The sequence below is a fragment of the Pelodiscus sinensis genome, chromosome 32, assembly GCF_049634645.1.
Source record: "Pelodiscus sinensis isolate JC-2024 chromosome 32, ASM4963464v1, whole genome shotgun sequence".
NCBI lineage: Eukaryota > Metazoa > Chordata > Testudines > Trionychidae > Pelodiscus > Pelodiscus sinensis.
In genome coordinates, this window is record NC_134742.1 from 9923958 (window position 1) to 9946685 (window position 22728).

At 56.3% G+C, this 22728-nt stretch overlaps 3 protein-coding genes across 5 annotated transcripts in view; 1 reads left to right on the forward strand and 2 right to left on the reverse strand.

Annotated features, from left to right (window-relative positions):
* The window catches only part of LOC102452245 (uncharacterized), a 505721-nt gene that overhangs the window by 382238 nt on the left and 100755 nt on the right, over positions 1 to 22728 (reverse strand).
* LOC142818175 (fibrinogen-like protein 1-like protein) lies at positions 2403 to 7675 on the reverse strand. Of its 3 annotated transcripts, XM_075914095.1 has the most exons (4): positions 7342 to 7675; positions 5570 to 5710; positions 4874 to 5002; positions 2409 to 3607 (listed from the first exon to the last, which is right to left on the reverse strand). In XM_075914095.1, exons 1-4 carry the CDS (start codon positions 7358 to 7360, stop codon positions 2979 to 2981), a joined length of 918 nt encoding a protein of 305 aa, XP_075770210.1. In that variant the 5' UTR covers positions 7361 to 7675; the 3' UTR covers positions 2409 to 2978. The 3 variants fall into 3 exon arrangements, with proteins under 3 accessions (XP_075770209.1, XP_075770208.1, XP_075770210.1); XM_075914094.1 differs by lacking the exon at positions 7342 to 7675 and having other exon boundaries at positions 2403 to 3607; positions 4874 to 4960; positions 5570 to 6270; XM_075914093.1 differs by lacking the exon at positions 7342 to 7675 and having other exon boundaries at positions 2406 to 3607; positions 5570 to 6266.
* Positions 11616 to 21076, forward strand: LOC102456347 (fibrinogen-like protein 1-like protein). The gene is made up of 3 exons (XM_075914113.1): positions 11616 to 11737; positions 18495 to 18596; positions 20243 to 21076. Exons 1-3 carry the CDS (start codon positions 11734 to 11736, stop codon positions 20875 to 20877), a joined length of 741 nt encoding a protein of 246 aa, XP_075770228.1. The 5' UTR covers positions 11616 to 11733; the 3' UTR covers positions 20878 to 21076.

Below are 22728 nucleotides of genomic sequence, written 5' to 3' on the forward strand. Positions count from 1 at the left end.
ACCAAAACTCGGAGGCAGGTGGAAGGTGCCAGCCCTGAAGCTGACGAGGGGGGGGAACCGTGAGCGCTCCGAGGGCACCCATGACGGGACAGGGGAGGAGCTAAAGGAGCAAGGCGGCGCCTGGTTTAAATAGCACCATGTTCTCTGCTGCATCCCCTGGAGAGCAGGGGGAGAGGGCTGGGACGCTGGGTACAAGGAGACCCAGTTCTGTGTTTGGGGCCCCTATTTTTGAGAGCGCCCCCTTGGGAATGCCCCGGGCAAAGCCTGGCCACCGGCTGGGGAGGGGTCACCCTGACTGCGCTGAGGGGAGGGATTCTGACGGGCGCCCGAGGCCACGGGTCCCTTTTGTCCGGAAGAGCGGAGCCCAACGCTGTCCCTGCTGTATGCGGGCAGAGCCCGCCGGAGGGGCCAGCTGCCACCCAGCAAGGTGGAGGTCAGAGCCCCTCCGCTCGCGGAGCAGCCCTGGAGTCCCCCTGCAGCCCCTGGCTGGGGGGCAGAGCACAGCGCAGCTGGATCCGCCCACAGGCCACAGCCTCCAGCAAACAAAGCCGCCGAGCCGGAGCTGCTGGGCGTGCGAGGGAATTCATAGTGACCGGCCGCCTCGTCCCTGACCATGGGCAGAGCTCCCAGTCCCAGCGGCTGCACTGATCTCCCGGGAAGTGAAGATGTGGCCGATGCTGCCCTAAGCGCCGCACCTCTCGCCAAGGGGCTTTAGGTGGGGAGCAGGGACGCTCCAGCCACAGGGGGTGCAATGCAACGTGCGCACCCTGTGGCGAGGCTGCTGAAAGCTTCCGCGAGGGGACAACACTGTGGGGTGTAGACAGGGCCTTGGACTGCGTGAGGAGAGGGTCTGGCCTGAGCAAATTGAATTCTCCTTGCCCATGAAGACAGGGCCGGCCAGAGCCATTTTGGCACCCTGGGTCCCAGGTGCGCGGCGCCGCCCTCGGGGCGCACGGCCCTGCCTCTGGGTGCACGGGCCACGGGGGGAAGGGCGCTGCTGGCCGGTGCTGCGGGGGTTAACACAGGCCCCGCCCCGGGTGGCCGCTGCAGCCTGCCGGGAGCCGGGCACCACCCATAGGTTGGTGCCTTGGGCAGCTGCCCGGCTAGCCCACCCCTTAGTCCGGCCCTGCATGAAGTCACGGGGCCGCTGCTGCAGAGAAGAGAAGCTGCAGGATACGTCTTATGGCCCCACGTCTAATGCTCGGGGCTCTCTTGAGGGCGTTTGGGAACTTGCTTGGCAAGTTGCTTCTCTGCAGGGACCACACGACACGACCCACCTTCATCCTCGTCCCCTGCTCTCAGAAATGACCCCAACTTTCGAATGGCACCAAACTCATCACCCCTGCTCCATCCCTTGCCCTGCCCCCCACACCTTCCCTCACTCTCCTCCACCCTCACTAAGCGTCCGTGACCCAGGGCAGACGGTTGGGATGCAGGAGGGAGGGAGAGCTGTGGAGTGGGGTGTGGGCTCTGGAGTGGGGCCAGGGATTAGACATTGGGGGTGAGGACGGGCCTCTGGACTGGGACCAGGCATGGGATGCAGGGGTTGAGGGCTCCACCTGGGAATCCAGGCTCTGGAGTGGGGCCAGAGACGAGGGGCTTGGCGTGTATGGTGGGGATCAGAGCAGGATTCTGGGGGGCAGGTGGAGTGCAGGGAGGTCGGGTGTGGGAGGGGTTTCCAGGCTGGGGCAGGCGGGTTGGGGTGCTCCGGAGGGGTAGAACCACAGGCCCCACATGCTCTGGGGGGCAAGCCACTGTCAGCCCATGTTCGGGGAGGAGGGCTGCCCAGCTATGGAGGGGCCCTAGGTGGCAGGGGCAGGGTCTCAGGCAGAACGGGTGGGGCTGGGGACTTGCCTCCCCCCGTCCTAGGGTCACCCCGACTCATGCTAAGAGCTTTTCATCCGCCCGGCACTCGGCACCACAGGGACCTGTCACCAGCACCAGCCAAAACTGACTCTTGGGCTCAGCGGCTCCCCCGAGGCTCCTGCCTCTTCCCCTCCTCTGGTCGGACTCTGCTCTGCTCCCGGCCAGGGGCTCGGAGCCAGGGGTTGCCCAGGAGAAGTGGCCCCCAAAGGAATTTGCGCGGAAGCAGTCAGACGAGAGACGAGCCTCAGCACCTCAGCCCCTTAGAAAGGCCCAACGTGGACGGGAGCCCGGAGCGACGGGGAAAGGCAGCAGCCGTGCAGTAGGGGCCTGATCCAAAGCCCACTGAAGCCAACAGAAAATTGTCTGCTACCACTTAGCTTTGTACTAAGACCTACTGGCTTCTGGGCACCTTATTAAAGGGCCCCTCAGTCCTGGGTTACACCTACCCAGATGTCTCCAGGCCTGGCTCCAAAATCCTGCTAGGTCACTGCAGAAAATTCCCCTCGAGGAATCTGTGGGAGCCAAAGTCTGGGGGTGACTAGCCCAGCCAGGTCTGGGAGACCAACTCCCCCGAGGCAGGAAGGCTGCAAACACTGGGCTGGGTTCTACACACTCTGCTGCCCAGGGAGCACAGCAGAGAGGACGTGGGACGAGAACCAGGCCCCCACTTTTTCAAAATGCCTTTTTATTCTGACGCTTTAATGCCGACCGAGCAGCAGCGCGCGTGTGTCTGTCAAACTCCTTCTGTGCGTCTGGATCCCTCCAGGCCAGTGAGCTCCGGAACGGCACACTGCCCAGACAACACTGCAGCGCCCCGTGGGGCTAAGCGCGTTTCCTCTCCCCGGGGCAGCTTTGCAAAGGATTGCTCTGATTGTGACTATAACTAAATCCAGCCAACGCAAAGCACAAGGCCCAGCAGAGAAGAGCTTACAAAGTATGAAGAGGAAAAGAAAAGAGAAAGTTGCCTCATTCTGGATAAATATGAACCATGATACTTCTCCCCCCGCGCCCATGGGGGTGATGTTTGGCTGTGCCCCAGGCTATAACCCTTTCCCTCCTTTCGGGGAGCAAGGCCTGGCCTCGCTGCAGACTGCAGGGTGGGGAAGGGGCAATTAGCAGTAAGAAGCTGGTTTGATGAGGATGGCAGAGGCTTGGCAGTTCCCGGAACACAAACTGCCCCAAGTGATGCTCCCTTTGACATTCAGTCGAGCAGAATAACAACCCGAGTACCACCAACCCCCGCCATAGCTAGACGCACAGTTCCCGCTGTAAGTGTCCTGATCCAGGTCCTTCGTGGTGAACTTCATGTTGTCATGCACAGAACTAGCACTGTTTGAAGTCATGGCGTCCCCTGCAGTCCCCGAGTAGGAGCCCAGACGCAGCCGGTAGCCTTTGGACTCATCTTCCAGACTGAAGAGGTTGTAGTCTGCGTATTTCATGGTGCCAGAGGAATCGTGGATGATGAACCTGACCTGGTAGACTTTCTGCTTGGTGATCTGATAGATGTACTCCATCCCCAGCCAGTAGTCACTGTGCACGTCGCCAAAGCCATATTTGTAGGTGCTCCACGATTCGGACCAGGTGAGCTGTGTGTTGTGCCGGTTTCTCTGGAGGACTGTCCAGCCTTCACTGGTGCTGTTCAAGTCACAGGAAACAACGATCTGGTGGAGTCCGGCGGGCTGGATAATGAAGACACCACTGACCCTGTTCCAGGTAATCTCGCTGCAGTCCCTGGGAAAGGCTGTGCACAAGGAAGAGTTTGCTGGAGCTCACCCTGCTTTGCTCATCCCATCCTGGGCCAGTGAGAACGGGCCGCTCCGGAGCATCTCCGACCCTAGTGTCTGCTCTGACATGCCAGCCCTTTGCAAGCACATTTTCAAAACGCTGCAACAATGTCTACACTAGCTTCCTAGTTTGAACTACGGAGGCTAATGTAGGCATTTGAAGTTGCAAATCAAGCCCGGGATTTAAATATCCCGCGCTTGATTTGCATCTTCCCGGATGGTTGCCACTTTTTTGAAATGTACAAGTCCAGACTAACTGCCCACGTATACACGCGGCAGGTACCCGGTATTTTGAGTTAAAGCCCCAGTTCGAATTCCCTGTTATTCCTCCTGGAATGAGGTTTAACACGTAGTTCGAACGAGGGCTTTATTTCGAACTACCGGGTCCCTGCCGCATGTAGATGCAGGCAGTTAGGCTGGACTTGTAAATTTAAAAAAATGGCGACCGGCCATGAAGATGCAAATCAAGGGCAGGATATTTAAATCCCGGGCTTGATTTGCAACTTGGAATGCCGACATTAGCCTCCCTACTGCGAACTTGGGGTCTAGTGTAGACATACCCTTTGTGTGTATCCTGGAAGACAATCAGACCCGGCTGCATGACCTGCAGGGGCTTTCTTAGAGGTGTTTACAATGTGCTGGACACTGCAGGCCAACAGCACCGTATGGCTTGGGGCAAATGTATCTTACAGCATCAGGTCCAGTCCAGCCTCAGCTCACGGCTGGGCCAAGAGCTCTTTAACATTGGCCTGTGCACTGGACAAGACAAGCGCCCCCCCCTCCTTCTTCCCCCCCTGCATAACTCTCAAATAATCTTGCCAAGCATTTTGCCGCGACCTCCCCACACCTGCAGCAGAGGGAGAGACGGCCCAGTGTGCTCCCAGCCAGCACCCAAGCATCGTTTCTTTAGGCCCGTACAAACCTGTGACATGGGCCCATCCCACACACACAATTCGCAGCCAAAGCTTCTCCTCCCCCCTGTGGACCAGCTCCATCCCTGGGGCACCGGGTGCTGGCGACCCAGCCACTGCCAGCCACCTCCCTCACAACCTAAAATCTGCCACCCGCTTCTTTGCTCCTCGGGGCCTGTGTGATGCCTGGGATTCCCCTGGGGCCAGGCGTGAGCACACCGCCCCGGCACCTTGCCCCTCCCCTCAGACAGAGGCTGCCCGAGTGGCTCATTTCTGCAGGGCGTGTGGAGGGCCAGCCCGGGAGACACGTACCGTAGCCTTCCGGTAGCTGCAGGTCACTGTCTCTGCGCTGCCGCGAGTTTCCTTCGCCCTCGTATGCAGGGGCAGGAACGGGGAGAGCTGGGTGATGGGAGGGTTCCTTAGCGCCCATTGCCAGTCTCCCTGGGGCCGCGGTGGAACGTGTTAGTGGTGCCTCCGCTTCCCTTTCTGCACCCTCCCCCCTCCCACCTCCCTGGCTCTGCTCCCTTCCAGCACGGGCCAAATGCAGCCTCCCAACTCCCCAGCCATGCCCCTGGCTCTGCACTCACCAGCCTGCAGCTTCCAGTCCTGTCCCTGGCTCTGCAGCAGCCTCCTTCCCACGCAGCCGTGCCTGGCCCTGCCCAGCTCAAGCTGGGTGTTACCACAGCGCCCGTCGCCGTGCTGCCAGGGCACTCCCGCCTCCTCCCGTCTGCCACCTTCTCCCTAGGGCTGTGTTCACCTGCCCCCCTTCCCCATGCACCTCTGTGGCCCGAGGCAGCCAGCACCCTCTGCCTTCTCCCTGATCTGCCACCACCCAGCCCCCTGGGCCACCACCTGCCTCCCTCCTCGAACGCCCGCGGCTCGGAGTGTCATTTCCTCCAGTGGCTTCAGCCCCACGTAATGGCAGCCAAGCGGAGCTGTGCTGGGCCCCCAGGCCTGGCAGGGACCCCTGTGGCGGCTGAGAGGGCCGGAGGCGCAGGTAGAACTCACCTGCCATCAGGGCCCTTGGGTGGTTCCTGAGTCTGTGGGTGGGTCCCTTGAAGATGTTCCCATTGTGTATTTCCAGGGCCAGCCCCGGGCCTGGCAGGGCCAAGAGGCTGGCGAGGAGCAGGAGACGAGGGATCCAGGCAGCTGCAAAAGGGGAGAGCGGGGGAGACGCTGGGAACGCAAACCTGCCCCCGAGGAGCCAGGCTCCCAATTCCCGCTGCCATGGGCCGGTGCGATCCAGAGCTGGCTCCCACACAAGCTGGCACCGCTGCCCCTGCCCCTCGGGCACAGAGGAGACGCCAGGAATTGGCCCCATTGGGACAGACACCACAAGGGGGATAGGCCCAGGCGAGCTTGGGATTTACCCTGGAGAAATGCTCCAGCCGCTTGCCCCACAGAGACCCCCTATGCCAGGGGCACTACTGGAGCAGAGGGGAAGAGTGGGGGGGAAAGAGAAAATGGGGACCATGGCTGGGTGGGCACTAAGGCCCTGGGGAGCAGGGCTCTGAGCAGAGGCGAGGTGGGAACCGAGAGCCGGGGGGCAGGCCGGGGGCAGGGTCCAGGCCAGTGTTCGCTGTAGGCGGAGCACTTCGGTAGCCACCCAGGAGAGATTCCAATGCTGCCCAGCCGACGGGCAGAGCGCACACAGCATGTGTTTCTACTCCTGGTGCACATCCGCACAGGCCTGGGTGCACATCAAAATTATTCCACACATGGATGCAGAAAATTAGAGGAAACATTGGGGGTGGGCGACTGAGGGTTGTGTGGGCACTGAGAGCTTCAGGGAACAGGGTCCTGGGTGGGCACTCAGGGCCCCAGGAAGGTTGGGGGAGGGGACTGGCCAGGGGCACTCAGGGCCCCAGGAAGGTCGGGGGAGGGGACTGGCCAGGGGCACTCAGGGCCCCAGGAAGGTCGGGGGAGGGGACTGGCCAGGGGCACTCAGGGCCCCAGGAAGGTCGGGGGAGGGGACTGGCCAGGGGCACTCAGGGCCCCAGGAAGGTCGGGGGAGGGGACTGGCCAGGGGCACTCAGGGCCCCAGGGAGGTCGGGGGAGGGGACTGGCCAGGGACACTCAGGGCCCCAGGAAGGTCGGGGGAGGGGACTGGCCAGGGGCACTCAGGGCCCCAGGAAGGTCGGGGGAGGGGACTGGCCAGGGGCACTCAGGGCCCCAGGAAGGTACGGGGAGGGCGGCCAGGATTTCAGGGAATCGGGGGCTGCTGGCAGCAGGCAGGCGCCAGCCCTGACACTCACCAGCTGGGCTAGTGGCTCTGGGGGCCCATGGCCAAGCTGCAGCAGCAGGCACCGTGCAGGGAGCCCCTCCAGCTCTGTCCTGCCAGACAGTGACCCGCAGGGCAGCCGCCCGGCGTCCTGCCCCACCTCTCTAGGGCGCTTGGCGCACGTGTCACTGCTGCTCCCTCCACCCCCAAGGCCCCCCCCCCCGGTCGCTGTCCCCCTGCCAGTCACTGCGCCCGCGTTCCGCTGCTGGGCCGCGCCACGGGGGGGTCGGGACTGAACGGGCCGCAGAGGAGGCAGCTCTGCAGACTGTCCGGGCCCCGGAGCGAGTTGCTGTGTCTGCCCCAGAGGCTCAGCTGGAGGGTGCGTAATTTTCAGGCCAGGCATCTCTGCTCCTCGCCGCCCCGGGGGGAGGGGAGCGCCCCAGGCTGGGTTCCAGCCCCACATCTGCTGGTGGGTTCTAATCCCAGCGTCCCACCCCCACGTCCCCGGCCCTAGAGCGGAGCAGCAGGGCCCAGCTCCGCCCCACAGGCCCTGACTCACCGAGGCGGCCCTTACCCATCCCTGCCCACGGCACGTCTGTCCCCGGATCGGTAGAGAGGCGTCTAGAGGCAGAATGGGGTTGGCACTTATAGCACCTGCTGTACGGGGGGGGCAGGCGCTGTTCCTCCCCAGCCCCCGCCCTGCAGCGCTCTGGGGATACTGCCCTGCGGTGGAGCTGTCAGGTGTCTGGAGGGAAGCTGGGCTAAGCAGCCTTATCAGCCCCTGCAGAGCACCTGGGAGCCTGCCTGGCCGGGTGGGCCTGGTACAGCCTCCCCCCAGATAAGGCTCTTCCCTGGAACCATTCCCTATGGGGGAACCGGCAGGGCAGGGCAGGGCGGACACGGCTCGCCTGGGTGCTGCTGGGAGTCAGAGATGCCAGTGGAGCCAACCGGGGGGTGCACGTTACAGTACAGAGGAAAGGTGGGAGGCAGGGCAGTGAGGTGCTGCAGCTGCCACCCCTCCCCCCCCCCCCATGCTTTATGGGCATTGACTTCTAGATAGGAAAATGCATCTCTCCCTCCACCCTTCAATCCCTGCTTGAGTGGGTCTGGGCCTGCTTGAGTGGGTCTGGGTTCTCTGCCCCCCTCCCCCCAAACTTGGTCTCCAAATGATCAAATGTTCATTGCACATCACGCCAGGCAAACGTGATTGACATGCAAGGAAATCCAGGCCTCCCCTTGTCGCACATTTGAGTGGCGTGTGACATGCTGGCAGGCTGGACGGTCACAAGGCGTGCGGACAGGGCGGAGCTGTTCCCGCTAGTGGACTAGCTTCTGCGCTCTCGGTCCCAGCCAGGACCCTGCCTGCCTGGGAACACCTCCAACAACTCACCCGTAACTCACAAGCACTCTCCCGGGTTTGTGCTCGCTCTTATGCACCTTGGCTGTGTCTACACTGGCATGATTTTCCGGAAATGCTTTTAACGGAAAAGTTTTCCGTTAAAAGCATTTTTGGAACAGAGCGTCTAGATTGGCAGGACGCTTTTCCGCAAAAGCACTTTTTACGGAAAAGCGTCCTTGCCAATCTAGACGCGCTTTTCCGCAAAAAAAGCCCCGATCCACATTTTCGCCATCGGGGCTATTTTGCGGAAAACAAATCTGGGCTGTCTACACTGGCCCCTTTGCGCAAAAGTTTTGCGCAAAAGGACTTTTGCCCGAACGGGAGCAGCATAGTATTTCCGCAGGAACACTGACAATCTTACATGAGATCGTCAGTGCTTTTGCGGAAATTCAAGTGACCAGTGCAGACAGCTGGCAAGTTTTTCCGGAAAAGCGGCTGATTTTCTGGAAAAACTGGCCAGTCTAGACACAGCCCTTATGTAAAAGCCAGCGGGACACACACCCGGGGCAGCAGGCAAAGGTGCTGAATCAGCAGAAGGCGATGACATGGAGCAGAGACTTTGGCAGTTGCTAAACAAATCTAGTTTAATCCTCTTGTCATGGGGTGGGACTCAGCACCACAGCACCTCCTGCCGGCAGATCTGGGGATTCATCCTTTCATCCGCAGGGCCCCGCCTTCCGGCTGCCGTTTCCCCTCCTCGCTCCAGTTCCAGACCCGCATCTCTCCCAGACCACTGTGTCCCCTTCAGGACACTGCAGTGGAGCAAACCCATCAGCAGTGCCCACCCCAATCGTCTCTCGCTCCTTCCCAGGGGGCATCAGCAGGCTGCCACCGTGGCCAACGGCAGCCTCAGTCTAGCCCCTGACCTCAGGGGCAAGCCACGATCCTTCCAGGCCACGCAGCAATGGTGGCTAGACACAGTACAAGGGGGAAAAGGGGTGGGGGCAGGCCCACCCACTACTATGGCCCTGACACAGGGTCTCTCGGGCAGCAGCCTTGTCCTGCCCCTCTACTTCCCTCCACTGCCTTCTGTTCCTGGGCCACTTCCCCTGTGACCCGTGGCACCCTCCTGGCTCTAGTGGCAAGGCCGCAGCGTGGCAGGGACCAGCTCAAGGCAGGACCAATCCCAATTAAATCAACCCAGCCAGGGCTTTGTCAAGCCGAGACTTAAACACCTCTAGGGATGGAGACTCCACCACTTCCCTAGGGAACCCATCCCAGGACTTCACCACCCTCCTAGTAAAATAGTTTTTTCTAATATCCAACCTGGACCTCTCCCACCAGAACTTGAGACCATTGCTCCTTGTTCTGCCATCTGTCACTACTGGGAACAGCCTCTCTCCATCCTCTTTGGAACCTCCCTTCAAGAAGCTGAAGGCTGCTATCAAATCCCCCCTCACTCTTCGCTTCTGCAGACTAAACAGACCCAACTCCCTCAGCCTCTCCTCATAAGTCATATGCTCCAGCCCCCTCATCATTTTGGTTGCCCTCCACTGGAGCCTCTCCAATGCGTCCACAACCTTTTTGTAGTGGATGGCCCAGAACTGGACACAATACTTCAGATGTGGCCTCACCAGAGCCGAATAAAGGGGAATAATGACATCTCTGGATCTGCTGGCAGTGCTCTTCTTAGTGCAATCTAATATGCCACTAGCCTTCTTGGCTACAAGGGCACACTGTTGACTCATATGCAGCTTCTCATCCACTGTAACCCCCAGGTCCTTTTCTGCAGAATTACTACTTAGCTGGTTGACCCCCAGCCTGTAACAATGCTTGGGATTCTTCCGTCCCAAGTGCAGGACTCTACACTTGTCCTTGTTGAACCTTGTCGGATTTCTTGTGGCCCAATCCTCCAATTTGTCTAAGTCACTCTGGACCCCATCTCTGCCCTCAAGTGTATCTACCTCTCCCCTTAGCTTAGTGTCATCTGCAAGCTTGCTGAGGGTGCAATCCATGCCCTCATCCAGGTCATTAATAAAGATATTAAACAAAACTGGTCCTAGAACTGAACCTTGGGGCATTCCACTAGAAACCGACCACCATCCTGACATCGAGCCGTTGATCACTACCCACTGGGCCCGGCCATCTCGCCAGCTTTCTATCCATCTTACCGTCCAATTTATCCAATCCACATTCCCTTAACTTGCTGGCAAGAATATTGTGGGAGACCGTATCAAAAGCCTTGCTAAAGTCAAGGTATATAACATCCACTGACTTTCCCACGTTCACCGAGCCAGTTACCTCATCATAGAAGCTAATCAGATTGGTCAGGCACAACTTGCCCTTTGTGAATCCATCCTGACTATTCCTGATCACTTTCCTCTCTTCCAAGTGCCTCAAAATGGATTCCTTAAGGATCCCTTCCATGATTTTTCCAGGAACCGAGGTAAGACTGACCGGCCTATAGTTCCCTGGATCGTCCTTCTTCCCGTTTTTGCAGATGGCCACTACGTTTGCCTTTTTCCAGTCATCCGGGATCTCTCCCGATCTCCACGACTTTTCAAAGGTCATGGCCAAAGGCTCTGCAATGACATTTGCCAGCTCTGAGCTGGTGGCATGGGGGCTGCAGTGGAGCAAACAGCACAAGGGGGTTTCCAGGGAGCTGGACTCACTCCAGGCCAGAGGCCCCACAGAGCGCGGCATAGCAGCTGAAGGCAGAGGTGGCAGCATGGGGCAGCAGCAAGGCTGAGCAGAGGCCCCCTGGCCTGCCCCTTCTCTCCTGGGGACAGAAGCTGAACCCGCCCAAATGCCCTCTACTCTTGGACACTCGGCTGAACTTGGCCAGTGAACCAGGTGTGGGGCGCGCTGAGGGAAAGGGGAGGGTGCACCAAAGGGATATTTGGTCTTTGGACTGTCTCACCTCGAGGTGGGAAACTGAGGCAGAAATCTGCTGCGCCGTACACTGCAGGGGGGGCTTTGCACTCACAGGACCCAGAACTTTCAGTCCAACGCAGGGTGTCCCCCCCCCCCGACACTGCATTTCTCTCCTCCTCGCAGGCGAGGGCCTCTGAGGGGGGAGCCGCCTCTTAGCGTGTGGGGGTTAGTTCCCCAGGTCTCGGGGAGAGAGGTTTCCAGCTGGTTCTGGTTCGCAATGCTAAGAGGAGCCCTTAGACCCTGAATCTTGCTGCTTCTAATCGCCTGGCACAAGTGTCACATTCCTAATCACGTACTGCACAGCCCCCATCCCCACCATCTCCACTGGCTTCATCTTCTCCCTCTCGTGCTCTCTGTGTCCGAAAGGCAGCGGTACGCCGCTGAGTCCTGCCGAGACATTCATCCTTGGCTGACCCCGGCCTGTTTTCCGAAATCCTGGCATTCCTGGGAATGGGGGAGCCCAAGCGAGCTGGTATCTGCAGTAAATACAGAAGGGGCAGGCGTGCCAGGGGGGCTCCCCCGGCCCACAGGCCAGGCTGGGCGCCAGCAGTTGGAGCAGCAAGAGAAGCTGGGTGTGGGGTGGTGCTCTCTGCATAAAGGGAGGGCATCCCAGCTCCGCTTTCGGAGGTGGACACAGGACACGGCCGATTGCTAACTCCGCTCAGCTGCAGCCTCGGGATGGGTGAGTTTTACTGAGATGCCCGGCACTTTAGAAACGTGGGGCCGGAACCTGGGGACGAGGCCAGAGCTGTAGGCGGTGTTGGCACGTGGGGAGGTGCGGTGGGCAAGTGCATTCTCCTCCGGGGCTCCAGGAGCCTTCAGGACCATGCTCAGAGGCAGCAGCTATTGGCACGGAGTGGGCAGCCTGCGCTCTTCTCAGCTCCGCTCCCCAGTTCCGACAGGTGCATGGGGGGGAGGGGAACCCTGGTTCACCCTCTGCTTCCACAGGCCTACAGGCCAAGGCCCAAGGGACCGGCACAGTGAGGTACACGCTGCTGCTTCTTTGAAACGGAGCAGCATTTCCCCCTGCAAGCGCATGCTGCAGGGTAAGCCAGGCTAGCGACAAGTCTGGCAGTGACCCCTGGCTGGTACAGAGTGTCCCCCCCAGACCATGGTATACCAAGAGCCTTGTGGGGGTCCCCTCCTCAGCTTGCTGCTGGACCCTAGGCAGGAATCGTCCCTCCCTGCCCCAAGTCCCCTCGGGGATTGTGGCCCAAGTACTTTAGAATAAAAAGGATCTAACATAAGCACTATTTTACAAAAGGGGAAACTAAGGCACAGAGCATGGTCACAGGTAGAACTCAGGCCCTCTGAGTTAAGCCCAGTCTCCCTCCCACCAGACCGCAATGATTACTCGGTGCCAATGGCTGCTAGAGGGCAGAATCAAGAAATGGGGAGCGTGTTTTGAAGGCGGGTTGACCCCAGACTGTTATTTCACTTCAGTCAAAACATTTTAGTCCTGGCTTGTGAGACTCACTGAAATCTTTCTCCTCCAAAAGCCTCAGCCCTTCGCCTGCCGGGGGCGACTCAGCTCTCTCGCAATGAAACCTGACACTGATGGCAGCTTCTCAGAACGATTTGGGCTGGGACATTTCCTGAGAGTTCTAATGAAATATGTCTATGAAGACGTGTTTCTACCGTAACCGTGTTTTTCCATGTGCCATGTACGCCAGGGATGCACAACCTTTTTTCATTCGTGAGCCGCACGCCGGGGGGCCCCCGGCCGGCTGGATCAAAATGCCACGACCCACAGGTTACGCACCACTGATGTACCCTGCTCTCTCTCTCTCTCTTTCTCTTTTTAATTCATTTCCATCATGATTTCTGTCATGGTTACTGGCAGGCCTTAGCTGTTGACTTTCTCTCTTGGCAACACCGCACTGAAACAGGCTTGACAGCGAGCACTGAAAACATTCTCTGCAGCAGCGGTCACCAACCAGTCGATCGGGATCTACCGATAGATCTTGGAGCCTCTGACAGGGGATCCTGACTGGTCTGGCCAGGAAGCTACCGAGTGCTGGCACTTCAGTGGCCTCTCCACCCACTGTCATGATGTTCCTGCCCCCTGCCTTGGAGCTGCCCCCCTGGGAGCCTCCTGCTTGCTGTGCAGGGTGTGGGAGGGAGAAGAGACGGGGCGCTGCTGTCAGGGTGTCCCTGCCTCCCCCCACTCCTGCACCTTGTCTCCAGTCAGAGAGAAGGGGGTGGAGGGAGCTTGTCAGTGTAAATCTCTGTCACTCTCACACACTGTGCCCGTCTGACATTCTCACACACACACACTTTCCCTCGCCCATCTCCCCACCCAGCACATATCTAGGGATCATTGTCACTACTTTTACTGCTTGCAAAGTGTTTTATTTGGGGGTTTTGACTGGTGGGTGCGTTTCCTCATTTTCATTTTGCTCTTATGCTTCGATTTAATTCTTGGAGGAGTTCTAAAATGCCAAACCTGTTGCAGCTGGATTAATTATCCCGGTGCTAATTGCTGCTCCTGGAAGTGGCTGGCATCTCCCTGCAGCCCCTGAGAGAGGGAGAGCCGGGGGTCTCCACACGCTGTCCTTGCCTGCAGACACGGCTCCTGCAGCTCCCCTTGGTCAAGAACGTGGAACCGTGGTCAGTAGCAGCTGTGGGCTCAGTACCTGTAGATGCGGGGCAGCACATGGCACTATGGAGCCATTGCTGTACGTGCCGGCTGTTTTCAGGAGCAGTGCAGGGCCAGGCCAGGAGTAAGCTTCCTTAGCCCCACTGCTCCACCACCCAGCAGCCATCTCAATCAAACAGAGCCCAGCCAGGGCCTCCTTCCTGAACCCCTGTCTGAGCCCTGAACCTCCTCCCAGCCTCCTGCCCCAGACGTGAGTCGCCCTGCAGCCAAACTCCCAGAGCTCGCACCCCATCCCCCACCCTGGGCTGAACCCAGAGCCCCTCCCACACTCTAAACTCTTTGGCTGAAGATCAAAGCCTGCACCCTCTCTCCCTCCCCCAGCTTGGTGAAAGCAAATGAGATTTGGGGAGAAAGGGGGATGGAGTGAGCAGGGTGAGGCCTCCGAGAAGGGGTGGAGCAGCGGCAGGGCCTCAAAGAAGGGGCAGGAAGGAAGAGGGGCAAGGGGATTTGGGTTTGAGGTAGATCTTACATTGCACTTAAATTGAAAAAGTGATCTGGTGCTTAAAAAGGTTGGAGATCCCTGCTGCACACACATTCGTTACCTCGTGGACCTAAATAAGAGACTGGGGCAAATCTCCTAACCTCTCCCACTATGCAAGTGAATGGCTGAGATTCTGCAGTTCATTCCCCTACTTTCCAGCTGGCTGGGTTGCTGAGAACAACAAGGAATGTCTCTCTAGAAACAACCCCGACCCATATATGGGCAGAGGCAGCAGGTTTGCAGGGCTGCGTCTAGCCTGGCATGATTTTCCGCAAATGCTTTTCACGGAAAAGTTTTCCGTGAAAAGCATTTGCGGATAAGAGCATCTAGATTGGCATCTAGATCTTTTTTGCGGAAAAGAGTCCGTGGCCAATCTAGACACGCTTTTGTGCAAAAAAGCCCCGATCGCCATTTTCGCCATCGGGGCTTTTTTGCGCAAAACAAATCTGAGCTGTCGACACTGGCCCTTGTGTGCAAAAGCTTTTGTGCAAAGGACTTTTGCCCGAACGGGAGCAGCATAGTATTTCCGCAAAAAGCACTGATTATCTTACATGAGATCATCAGTGTTCTTGTGCAAATTCAAGCGGCCAGTGTAGACAGCTGGCAAGTTTTTCAGCAAACGCAGCTGCCTTTGCAGAAAAACTTGCCAGTCTAGACACAGTCCAGGGTTTTTGCGCGAGAAGCTTTTTGCAGAAGAGATCTCTCGCAAAAACTTCGTGCCAAAAGCGTGTCCACACCGCAAAAGCACATCGCAAAAGCAATGTGCTTTTGCGCAAGAGAGCATCCACACTGCATGCACACTCTTGTGCAAGAAAGTTCTGATGCCCATTAACAGAATGGCCATTGGAGCACCTGTGCTTTTTCTGATAGGCTCTTTCTGCCCAAGAAACCCCTGTTAGGCGTCCACACACACCTTTTTGTGCAAGAACTCTTGTGCAAAAAGGCGTTATGCCTTGTAGAAAAAGCCCTACACTGGCAAAAGCCCTCTGTTCTGCCGTTTCACTATACATTTTCTTGCGCAAAAACACGCTTGAGGTGTGGATGCTCCGCGGGTTTTTGCACAAACACAGCTGTTTTTGCACAAAAGCCCTGTAGTGTAGACACAGCCCTAGGGCTTTATTATACCTACTAGGGGGCTGCGCCTCCTACTTGTTACATGTGTCAACCCCCTCTCTGGGGGTGGGGGAATCCTGGGAAGGGCCAGACTGCAGCATCCCTGGCCTTTCTCTCCTTCCCACCACCCCTGGCTGCCCTGGCCTTTTCTCTCTGCCCCTCCCCCTCCCCCCGCGGCCTTGCCCACATCTGCGCCAACCACAACCATTTCCCTCCCCACCCCCAGAGAGAGAGAGATTACTTTTTGAGTTTTTGGTTAGCTGCTCTTCAGATAGTTTTTGGCCTTCCTAATTACATTTTTACACTTTATTTGACAGAATTTATGCTCCTTTCTATTTTCCTCACGAGGATTTAACGTCTGCTTTTTAAATGATGCCTTTTTACCTCTCGCTGTTTCTTTTACTTGGCTAGTAAGTGGCACTTTTTGGGTTCCCTTACTGTGTTTTTGTTGTTTTTTAAATTTGGGGCATACATTTAAATTGAGCAGCTATTATAGCATCTTTCAAAAGTTTCCATGCAGCTTGCAGGGATTTCACTTCTGGCACTGTACCTTTAAATTTGTTTAACTAACCTCCTCCTTTCTGTGTAGTTCCCCTTTCTGAAATTAAACGCCGCAGTGTTGGGCTTCTGTGATGTTTTTCCCACCACAGGGAGGAAAAATATAATTATATTAACTATATTGTGGTCAGTTTTTCCAAGCAGTCCGGCTACAGTAACCTCCTGGACCAGATCCTGCGCTCCACTTAGGACCAAATCAAGAAATGCCTCGCCTCTCGTGTGTTCCAGAACCAGCTTGTCCAAGAAGCAGTCTTTTAAGATCTCTATAGGGGGTAGTTGAACTCCCCCACTATTATTGAGGATTTTTATTTTTATGGTCTCTCTCTAATCTCCCTGAGCATTTTATAGTCATTATCCCCGTCCTGGTCAGTTGGGTCAGTAATATATCCCTACTGCAATAGTCTTATTGTTAGAGCATGGAATTAGTATCCATAAAGATCCGATGGCACGATTAGTTCCCTTAAGGTTTTTACTTCATTTGATACGATGCTTTCTTTCACATGTAGTGTCACTCCCCCACCAGCACAACCTGTTCTGTCCTTCCAATATATTTCATACCCTGGTTATTACTTCATCCCGTTGATTATCCTCGTTCCACCAAGATTCTGTGAGACCTGTTATTTCAATATGAGGCACTCTAGTTTACTCATCTTATTATTTATACATGTAGGCTGCGTCTAGACTGGCAAGTTTTTCCACAAATGCAGCTGCTTTTGCGGAAAAACTTGCCAGCTGTCTACACTGGCCGCTTGAATTTGCGCAAGAACACTGCGCAAACTAAACAACTAAACAAGCCCAGTTCATGAAGCCTGGCTTCATAGGTCATGTTCTCTAAACCTTTAATCATTCTTGTCGCTCTTCTCTGTACCCTTTCCAATTTCTCCACATCTTTCTTGAAATGTGGCGCCCAGAACTGGACACAGTACTCCAGCTGAGGCCTAACTAGTGCAGAGTAGAGCGGCAGAATGACTTCACGAGTTTTGCTTACAACACACCTGTTGATACAACCTAGAATCATATTTGCTTTTTTTGCAACAGCATCACACTGTTGACTCATATTCAACTTGTGGTCCACTATGACCCCTAGATCCCTTTCCGCCATGCTCCTTCCCAGACAGTCGCTTCCCATCTTGTATGTATGGAACTGATTGTTCCTTCCTAAGTGGAGCACTTTGCATTTCTCTTTATTAAACCTCATCCTGTTTACCTCTGACCATTTCTCTAACTTGCTAAGGTCATTTTGAATTATGTCCCTATCCTCCAAAGAAGTTGCAACCCCACCCAGTTTGGTATCATCTGCAAACTTAATAAGCGTACTCTCTATCCCAATATCTACATCATTGATGAAGATATTGAACAGTACGGGTCCCAAAACAGACCCTTGAGTAAATCCACTTGTTATCCCTTTCCAGCAGGATTTAGAACCGTTAACAACAACTCTCTGACTACGGTTATCCAGCCAATTATGCACCCACCTTATCGTGGCCCTATCTAAGTTATATTTGCCTAGTTTATCAATAAGAATATCATGCGAGACCGTATCAAATGCCTTACTAAAGTCTAGGTATATGACATCCACCGCTTCTCCCTTATCCACAAGGCTCCTTATCCTATCAAAGAAAGCTATCAGATTAGTTTGACATGACTTGTTCTTCACAAACCCATGCTGGCTATTCCCTATTACTTTATTACCTTCCAAGTGTTTGCATATGATTTCCTTAATTACCTGCTCCATTATCTTCCCTGGGACAGACGTTAAACTGACCGGTCTGTAGTTTCCTGGGTTGTTCTTATTCCCCTTTTTATAGATGGGCACAATATTTGCCCTTTTCCAGTCTTCTGGAATCTCCCCTGTCTTCCATAATTTTTCAAAGATCATAGCGAAAGGCTCAGATACCTCCTCTATCAGCTCCTTGAGTATCCTGGGATGCATTTCATCAGGACCTGGTGACTTGCTGACATCTAACTTTCCTAAGTGATTTTTAACTTGTTCTTTGTGTATCCTGTCTTCTAAACTTACCCTCTCTCTGCTTGTATTCACTACGTTAGGCACACCTCCAGACTTCTTGGTGAAACAAAGAAGTCATTGAGCATCTCTGCCATTTCCAAGTTTCCTGTTACTGCTTCTCCCTCCTCACTAAGCAGTGGGCCTACCCTGTCCTTGGTCTTCCTCTTGGTTTTAATGTATTTTTAAAAGGTCTTCTTGTTTCCCTTTATGCCTGTAGCTAGTTTGATCTCATTTTGTGCCTTTGCCTTTCTAATCTTGCCCCTGCATTCCCGTGTTGCTTGCCTATATTCATCCTTCGTTATTTGTCCTAGTTTCCATTTTTTATAGGACTCCTTTTTTATTTTGAGATCATGCAAGATCTCCTTGTTAAGCCAAGCTGGTCTTTTGCCATATTTTCTGTCTTTCCTACACAGCGGAATTGTTTGCTTTTGGGCCCTTAACAACGTCCCTTTGAAATACTTCCAATTCTCCTCAGTTGTTTTTCCCTTCAGTCTTACTTCCCATGGGACCTTACCTACAAGATCTCTGAGCTTATCAAAATCTGCCTTCCTGAAATCCATTACCTCAATTGTCAATTACCTAACCCTTGTCTCATGTCCAGTGGTTTCTGTTCCTTGCAGGGTTCCAGCCCAACTCACTCCTGCGTCTCTTGATGCTGTCGGTGCTGATACTGCTTTGCACAGCCCCCATGCAGGGCACTGGGGCCCTAAAAGACAAGAAAGGTGAGTAGAGGACCAAGCGGTGAGCATCTAGCATCAGCCACATTCAAGATCAGGGTCTCGTGGGCCTGATTATGCTCCTCTCCCCCCTCCCAGGGGACATTTTAACTGCGAGTTTTCCCGGGATACCAGAGGTATCCTGGAAAAAATCCGCCGCATCCAGGGAACACGTTTGCTCTTCTGCTTTTTTTTGCCAAAGAGCAAAGGCTCTTTCGGGGAGCCCTGTGCACCTCGTTCTAGGAGGCGTAAGGGCTCCGCCGAAAGAGGAGGCTTTTCCTCCATTTGGCCCTGTTTTAAACGGGGCCAAATGGCAGCAAAGCCTCTTCTGGAAAAGCAATCGGAAAAAGCTACGCAAACTGCGGAGCACGTTCTTCTTTAGTGAAAAAAGCCTCTAATGTCGGCCTGGCCCGTGTTCAATCCCTGCATTCACGTGTCCATGGAACGTGCCGTCTAGCCACCCTCCGCCAGCGCAGGGCCCCAAGAGAAGCGGAGTCCTCCCCGTGCAGCAGGCCCATCCCCTTTGGAGGCCTCCAGCCCCTGGGAACGGGCCAGCTGGGGTGTGGGAGCTGCTGCTTGTTGCTTCGCTTTGTGAGCCTGGAGGGGCGGAAGAACCAGCTCAGGGCAGAGCCGCTGTAGGGACCAGGGTGCAATCCCCCGACTGGCCGATTGCTACGCTTCAGTTTCACCATCAAGGACCAAGTGTAACCCCCCCCCTACACTAAAGCGGCCTGACCAAGGAGTCCCCTGGCTCTCCAGAGCCGCCTCTGTGACAGAGGGCACAGGCATCAGCGTCCCCTGGGCTCTGGGCTGCTCAAACCTCACCCTGCCTTGGCCCCACCTCCCCCCGCCGCGGACCAGCTGATAACCTGAGCAGAGAGGAGGCTGCACATGGAGCTACCTGGGGCTAGTAGTGCTCTGGGGGGGAGGGGGGCTGCCCAGAGGCTTGCCCAGGAAGGCAGGGGTCTCAGCCGGCCCCACTGGCAGCCCCCTGTAGTGCTCAGCAGCTCCTCCTCCTCAGCTCAGCTACGGGGAGGGGCCAGACGTGAGGGGCACATAAAGGGGCTGGGTGGGGGGGGCACACAGGGAGGCTGACCTGGGGGGGAAGGGGAGCTGGGGACTCAGGCCCAAGGGAGGACCGTGGGGAGGGGCGGGGCCGTTATTACCACGGTGTTCTCGTTGTACCCAGCCAGTTCTGGGCACCCCTCCAAGCCCCGCAACAGGACGTTGGCTGGAAGTTTCCAAGGCGCCGGAGAGAGCAGGGTGTTTTGAGCAGACTGGATGCCAAGGGCCGTCTGGTGCCAGTCTCCCTTCTGCTCTTTGCCAGCCCCATTTACCCCGGCCCGTGTCGGTTTCCCAATTCAGTCTGCATGGAGATGGGGGGAGCAGCCCCAGCTGGAGCGATTCCCCCCGCAGCACAGACTCCAGGAGGGGACAGGGCCGGGGCTTACCCCCGACTCCTCTTTGGGAGGATTTCTTCAGAACCAGCAGGGGAAGAAACTCATTTCACACAAAACAAAGGTTGCCAGCTGGAGCCGGATGCTGTGGCCAGGGCAGAGCCTGTAGAATTGGGAAATACTCAGGGTCTGTCTCGGAACCCCCTGGCTCTCTCTTTCAACCGCCCCTTAACCCCACTGTCTGTGGCATTTCAGGGTTCCCCAGGGACTGCAGCTGCATCCCCCTAGACAGCCCCAGTGGGATCTATGTCATCCAGCCGGCAGGCTCTCCCCCGCAGGTGGTGTGGTGCGACATGGACACCGAAGGCAAAGGCTGGACCATGGTGCAGAGAAATTCTCATAATACAGAGATCACCTGGCGGGAGTCCTGGAGCACCTACAAGTACGGCTTCGGGAATGTGCAGAACGATTACTGGATGGGCAACGAGTACCTGTTCCTGCTCACCCATCAGAACACCTACAAGGTCCGCTTTGTCGTGGTGGACAAATCCAACACCACCCGCTCTGCGGAGTACGACATCTTCCGCGTGGAGGATGAGGCCAGCGGGTACCCGCTGCGGCTGGGCAGATACCTGGGGGATGCCGACGACTATCTCACCACCTATCACGCCGGCAAGGGGGGCATACACGACAACATGAAGTTTAGCACGCACGATCGTGACCAGGACCAAGCCAGCGGGAACTGCGCAAGTAGCTATGGAGGCTGGTGGTACGACAAGTGCCAGAACGTGCTGCTGAATGCGAAAGGCTACATCTACTGGGCCGGGTTCTGCAGCAGTGGGGAGTGCAAGGCCTCCTTCATCCTGGTGAAGCCAACAGACGTGTGCTAAGGCTGGCGGGGCAAGCTCTTCCTCCCCGGGAGCCAGCGCCACGGAGAAGGGCAACAATATGAGCCCAGGCACGGAGCTCCGGCCCCTCTCCAGTCCCTGCAGTGCCTCTGCTCTCTTCATCCCATTCCCTGTAAGCTTCTGCCTGGTAGATCCCTGTAATAAACTCTGAGTGGTGCCCCTGGCTGGGTGTTTAATGATGTCCAGAGGGCAATTACTGTGTGTAAAGGGAGCCCCCCCCCCCGCTGTACCCATGTCACTCAACCCTTAGGCCCACATTTACCTTGCTCCTCCCAGCCCTGCCATTTCCCCTCGGCATTAGTGAGCAGGGAATCAGGAACCTGCATTTAGAGCAACTGATTCCAGGGAGGGAACAGGAAGCCAGGACTTTCCAGCTGAGCCCTGCACGCCTGATGCCAGTGAGTTTGGGTTCCAAGCCAGGTGCATTTGGTAGACATGCAATGAAGCTACACGATAAAGCTGCTGCTGCCTGGGCCCTGGGGGTGTTCGGGGAGATGGAGGCCAGAGGAGTCTGCCATTCCCACTGAGGCAATCTTGTTTATTTACAAGGAACATACACGCGTCTGCTTCACTGGACACAAGCAGGAACCAATAACAGAACCGCCTCCCCGCTCTCGGCTCCAAGCCTCCAGTGCGTCCGAGACACACCCTGCTCACGGGCATCTGACGAAGCGGGTCTTTGCCCACGAAAGCTCATGCTCCTGTACATCTGATAGACTACGTCTACACTGGCGCGTTCTCATGCAAAAACTCTTTTGCGGAAGAGTTCTTGCGCAAGAACCCTTCCAGAAGAGAGCGTCCACACTGGCATGTGCCTTAGCACAAGAGATGTGCTTTTGCGCAAGACCGTCTGTGCCAGTATAGACACTCTCTCGCACAAGAAAGCTCCGATGGCCATTTTAACCATCAGGCTTTCTTGTGCAAGAAATTCGTGTTGCCTGTTTACACTGGCCTCTTCCAGAAGAGCTCTTGCACAAGAGGGCTTATTCGTGAGCGGGAGCATCAGCGTTCTCGCACAAGATGCCCTAATTTCATACACTAGAACGTCAGTTTACTTGCACAACAACACGCGGCCAGTGTAGACAGGCAGCAAGTTTTTGCGCAAGAGCAGCCGCTTTTGTGCGAGATCGCGCCAGTGTAGACACAGCCTTAGTCTATAAGGTGCCACAGGACTCCTCGTCCCTCATGCTCATGGACTCACGCAGTTTTCCTGCTCTGCCTCCATGTCTGGGCTGCGTTGCTCCCAGCTCACATGCCCCTCCTCCGAGCAGTAGCCTAGTCCTGTGCCTACCTGGCACTAGTTCCTCAGCTCAGACCCTCTCGGCTTGTTCTAGGCGAAACCTCCTTCCGGCTGTGCTAAATGAAGATGCCTCCTCCCAGCTATGTCAAGGGAGCTTTAACTCCACCCAGAACAGGGTACACGCCTGCTCCCACGTCCTGACTTGTCAGCCTGACACCCAATGCCCGTTTTGCTTCCGTCTGCCCGTAAAGGGCTAACTCTGCCCCAATGCTGCCCACTGGCAATGTTAACAGCTGGGGGAGGGTGCACGTGCCAGAGGGGAAAGAACAAGGTAGCTGTATTCAGGCAGTTCTCCCCAGGGCGGGGTTTCCAAACTGTGGGCTGCAGCCCAAAGGTGGGTCCTGACACAGGCCCAGGTGATCTGCCAACAGGGATGGAGATTGGGGGGAGGAGGGAGGAGTCCCCCACCCCTCAAAAAAACCTGCATCTTTTCACTCCCTTCCTGGACCTTCAGCACAGCCCAAGCAGCCTGTCCACTGGCCCTGCTGAGTATGTATAGGGAGGCTCCATTGGGCCATTTGCATGGGGGAGGT

Coding starts and splice junctions, on each gene's coding strand:
- LOC142818175 (XM_075914093.1), bottom strand. CDS start 5,882: ATGGGGCCAATTCCTGGCGTCTCCTCTGTGCCCGAGGGGCAGGGGCAG. Junction 5,003..5,569: donor CCCAAGGGCCCTGATGGCAG/GTGAGTTCTACC, acceptor CCGCGGCCCCAG/GGAGACTGGCAATGGGCGCT. Junction 3,608..4,873: donor GCAGCTACCGGAAGGCTACG/GTACGTGTCTCC, acceptor CCTTGTGCACAG/CCTTTCCCAGGGACTGCAGC.
- LOC102456347 (XM_075914113.1), top strand. Junction 18,597..20,242: donor GGCCCTAAAAGACAAGAAAG/GTGAGTAGAGGA, acceptor GTGGCATTTCAG/GGTTCCCCAGGGACTGCAGC.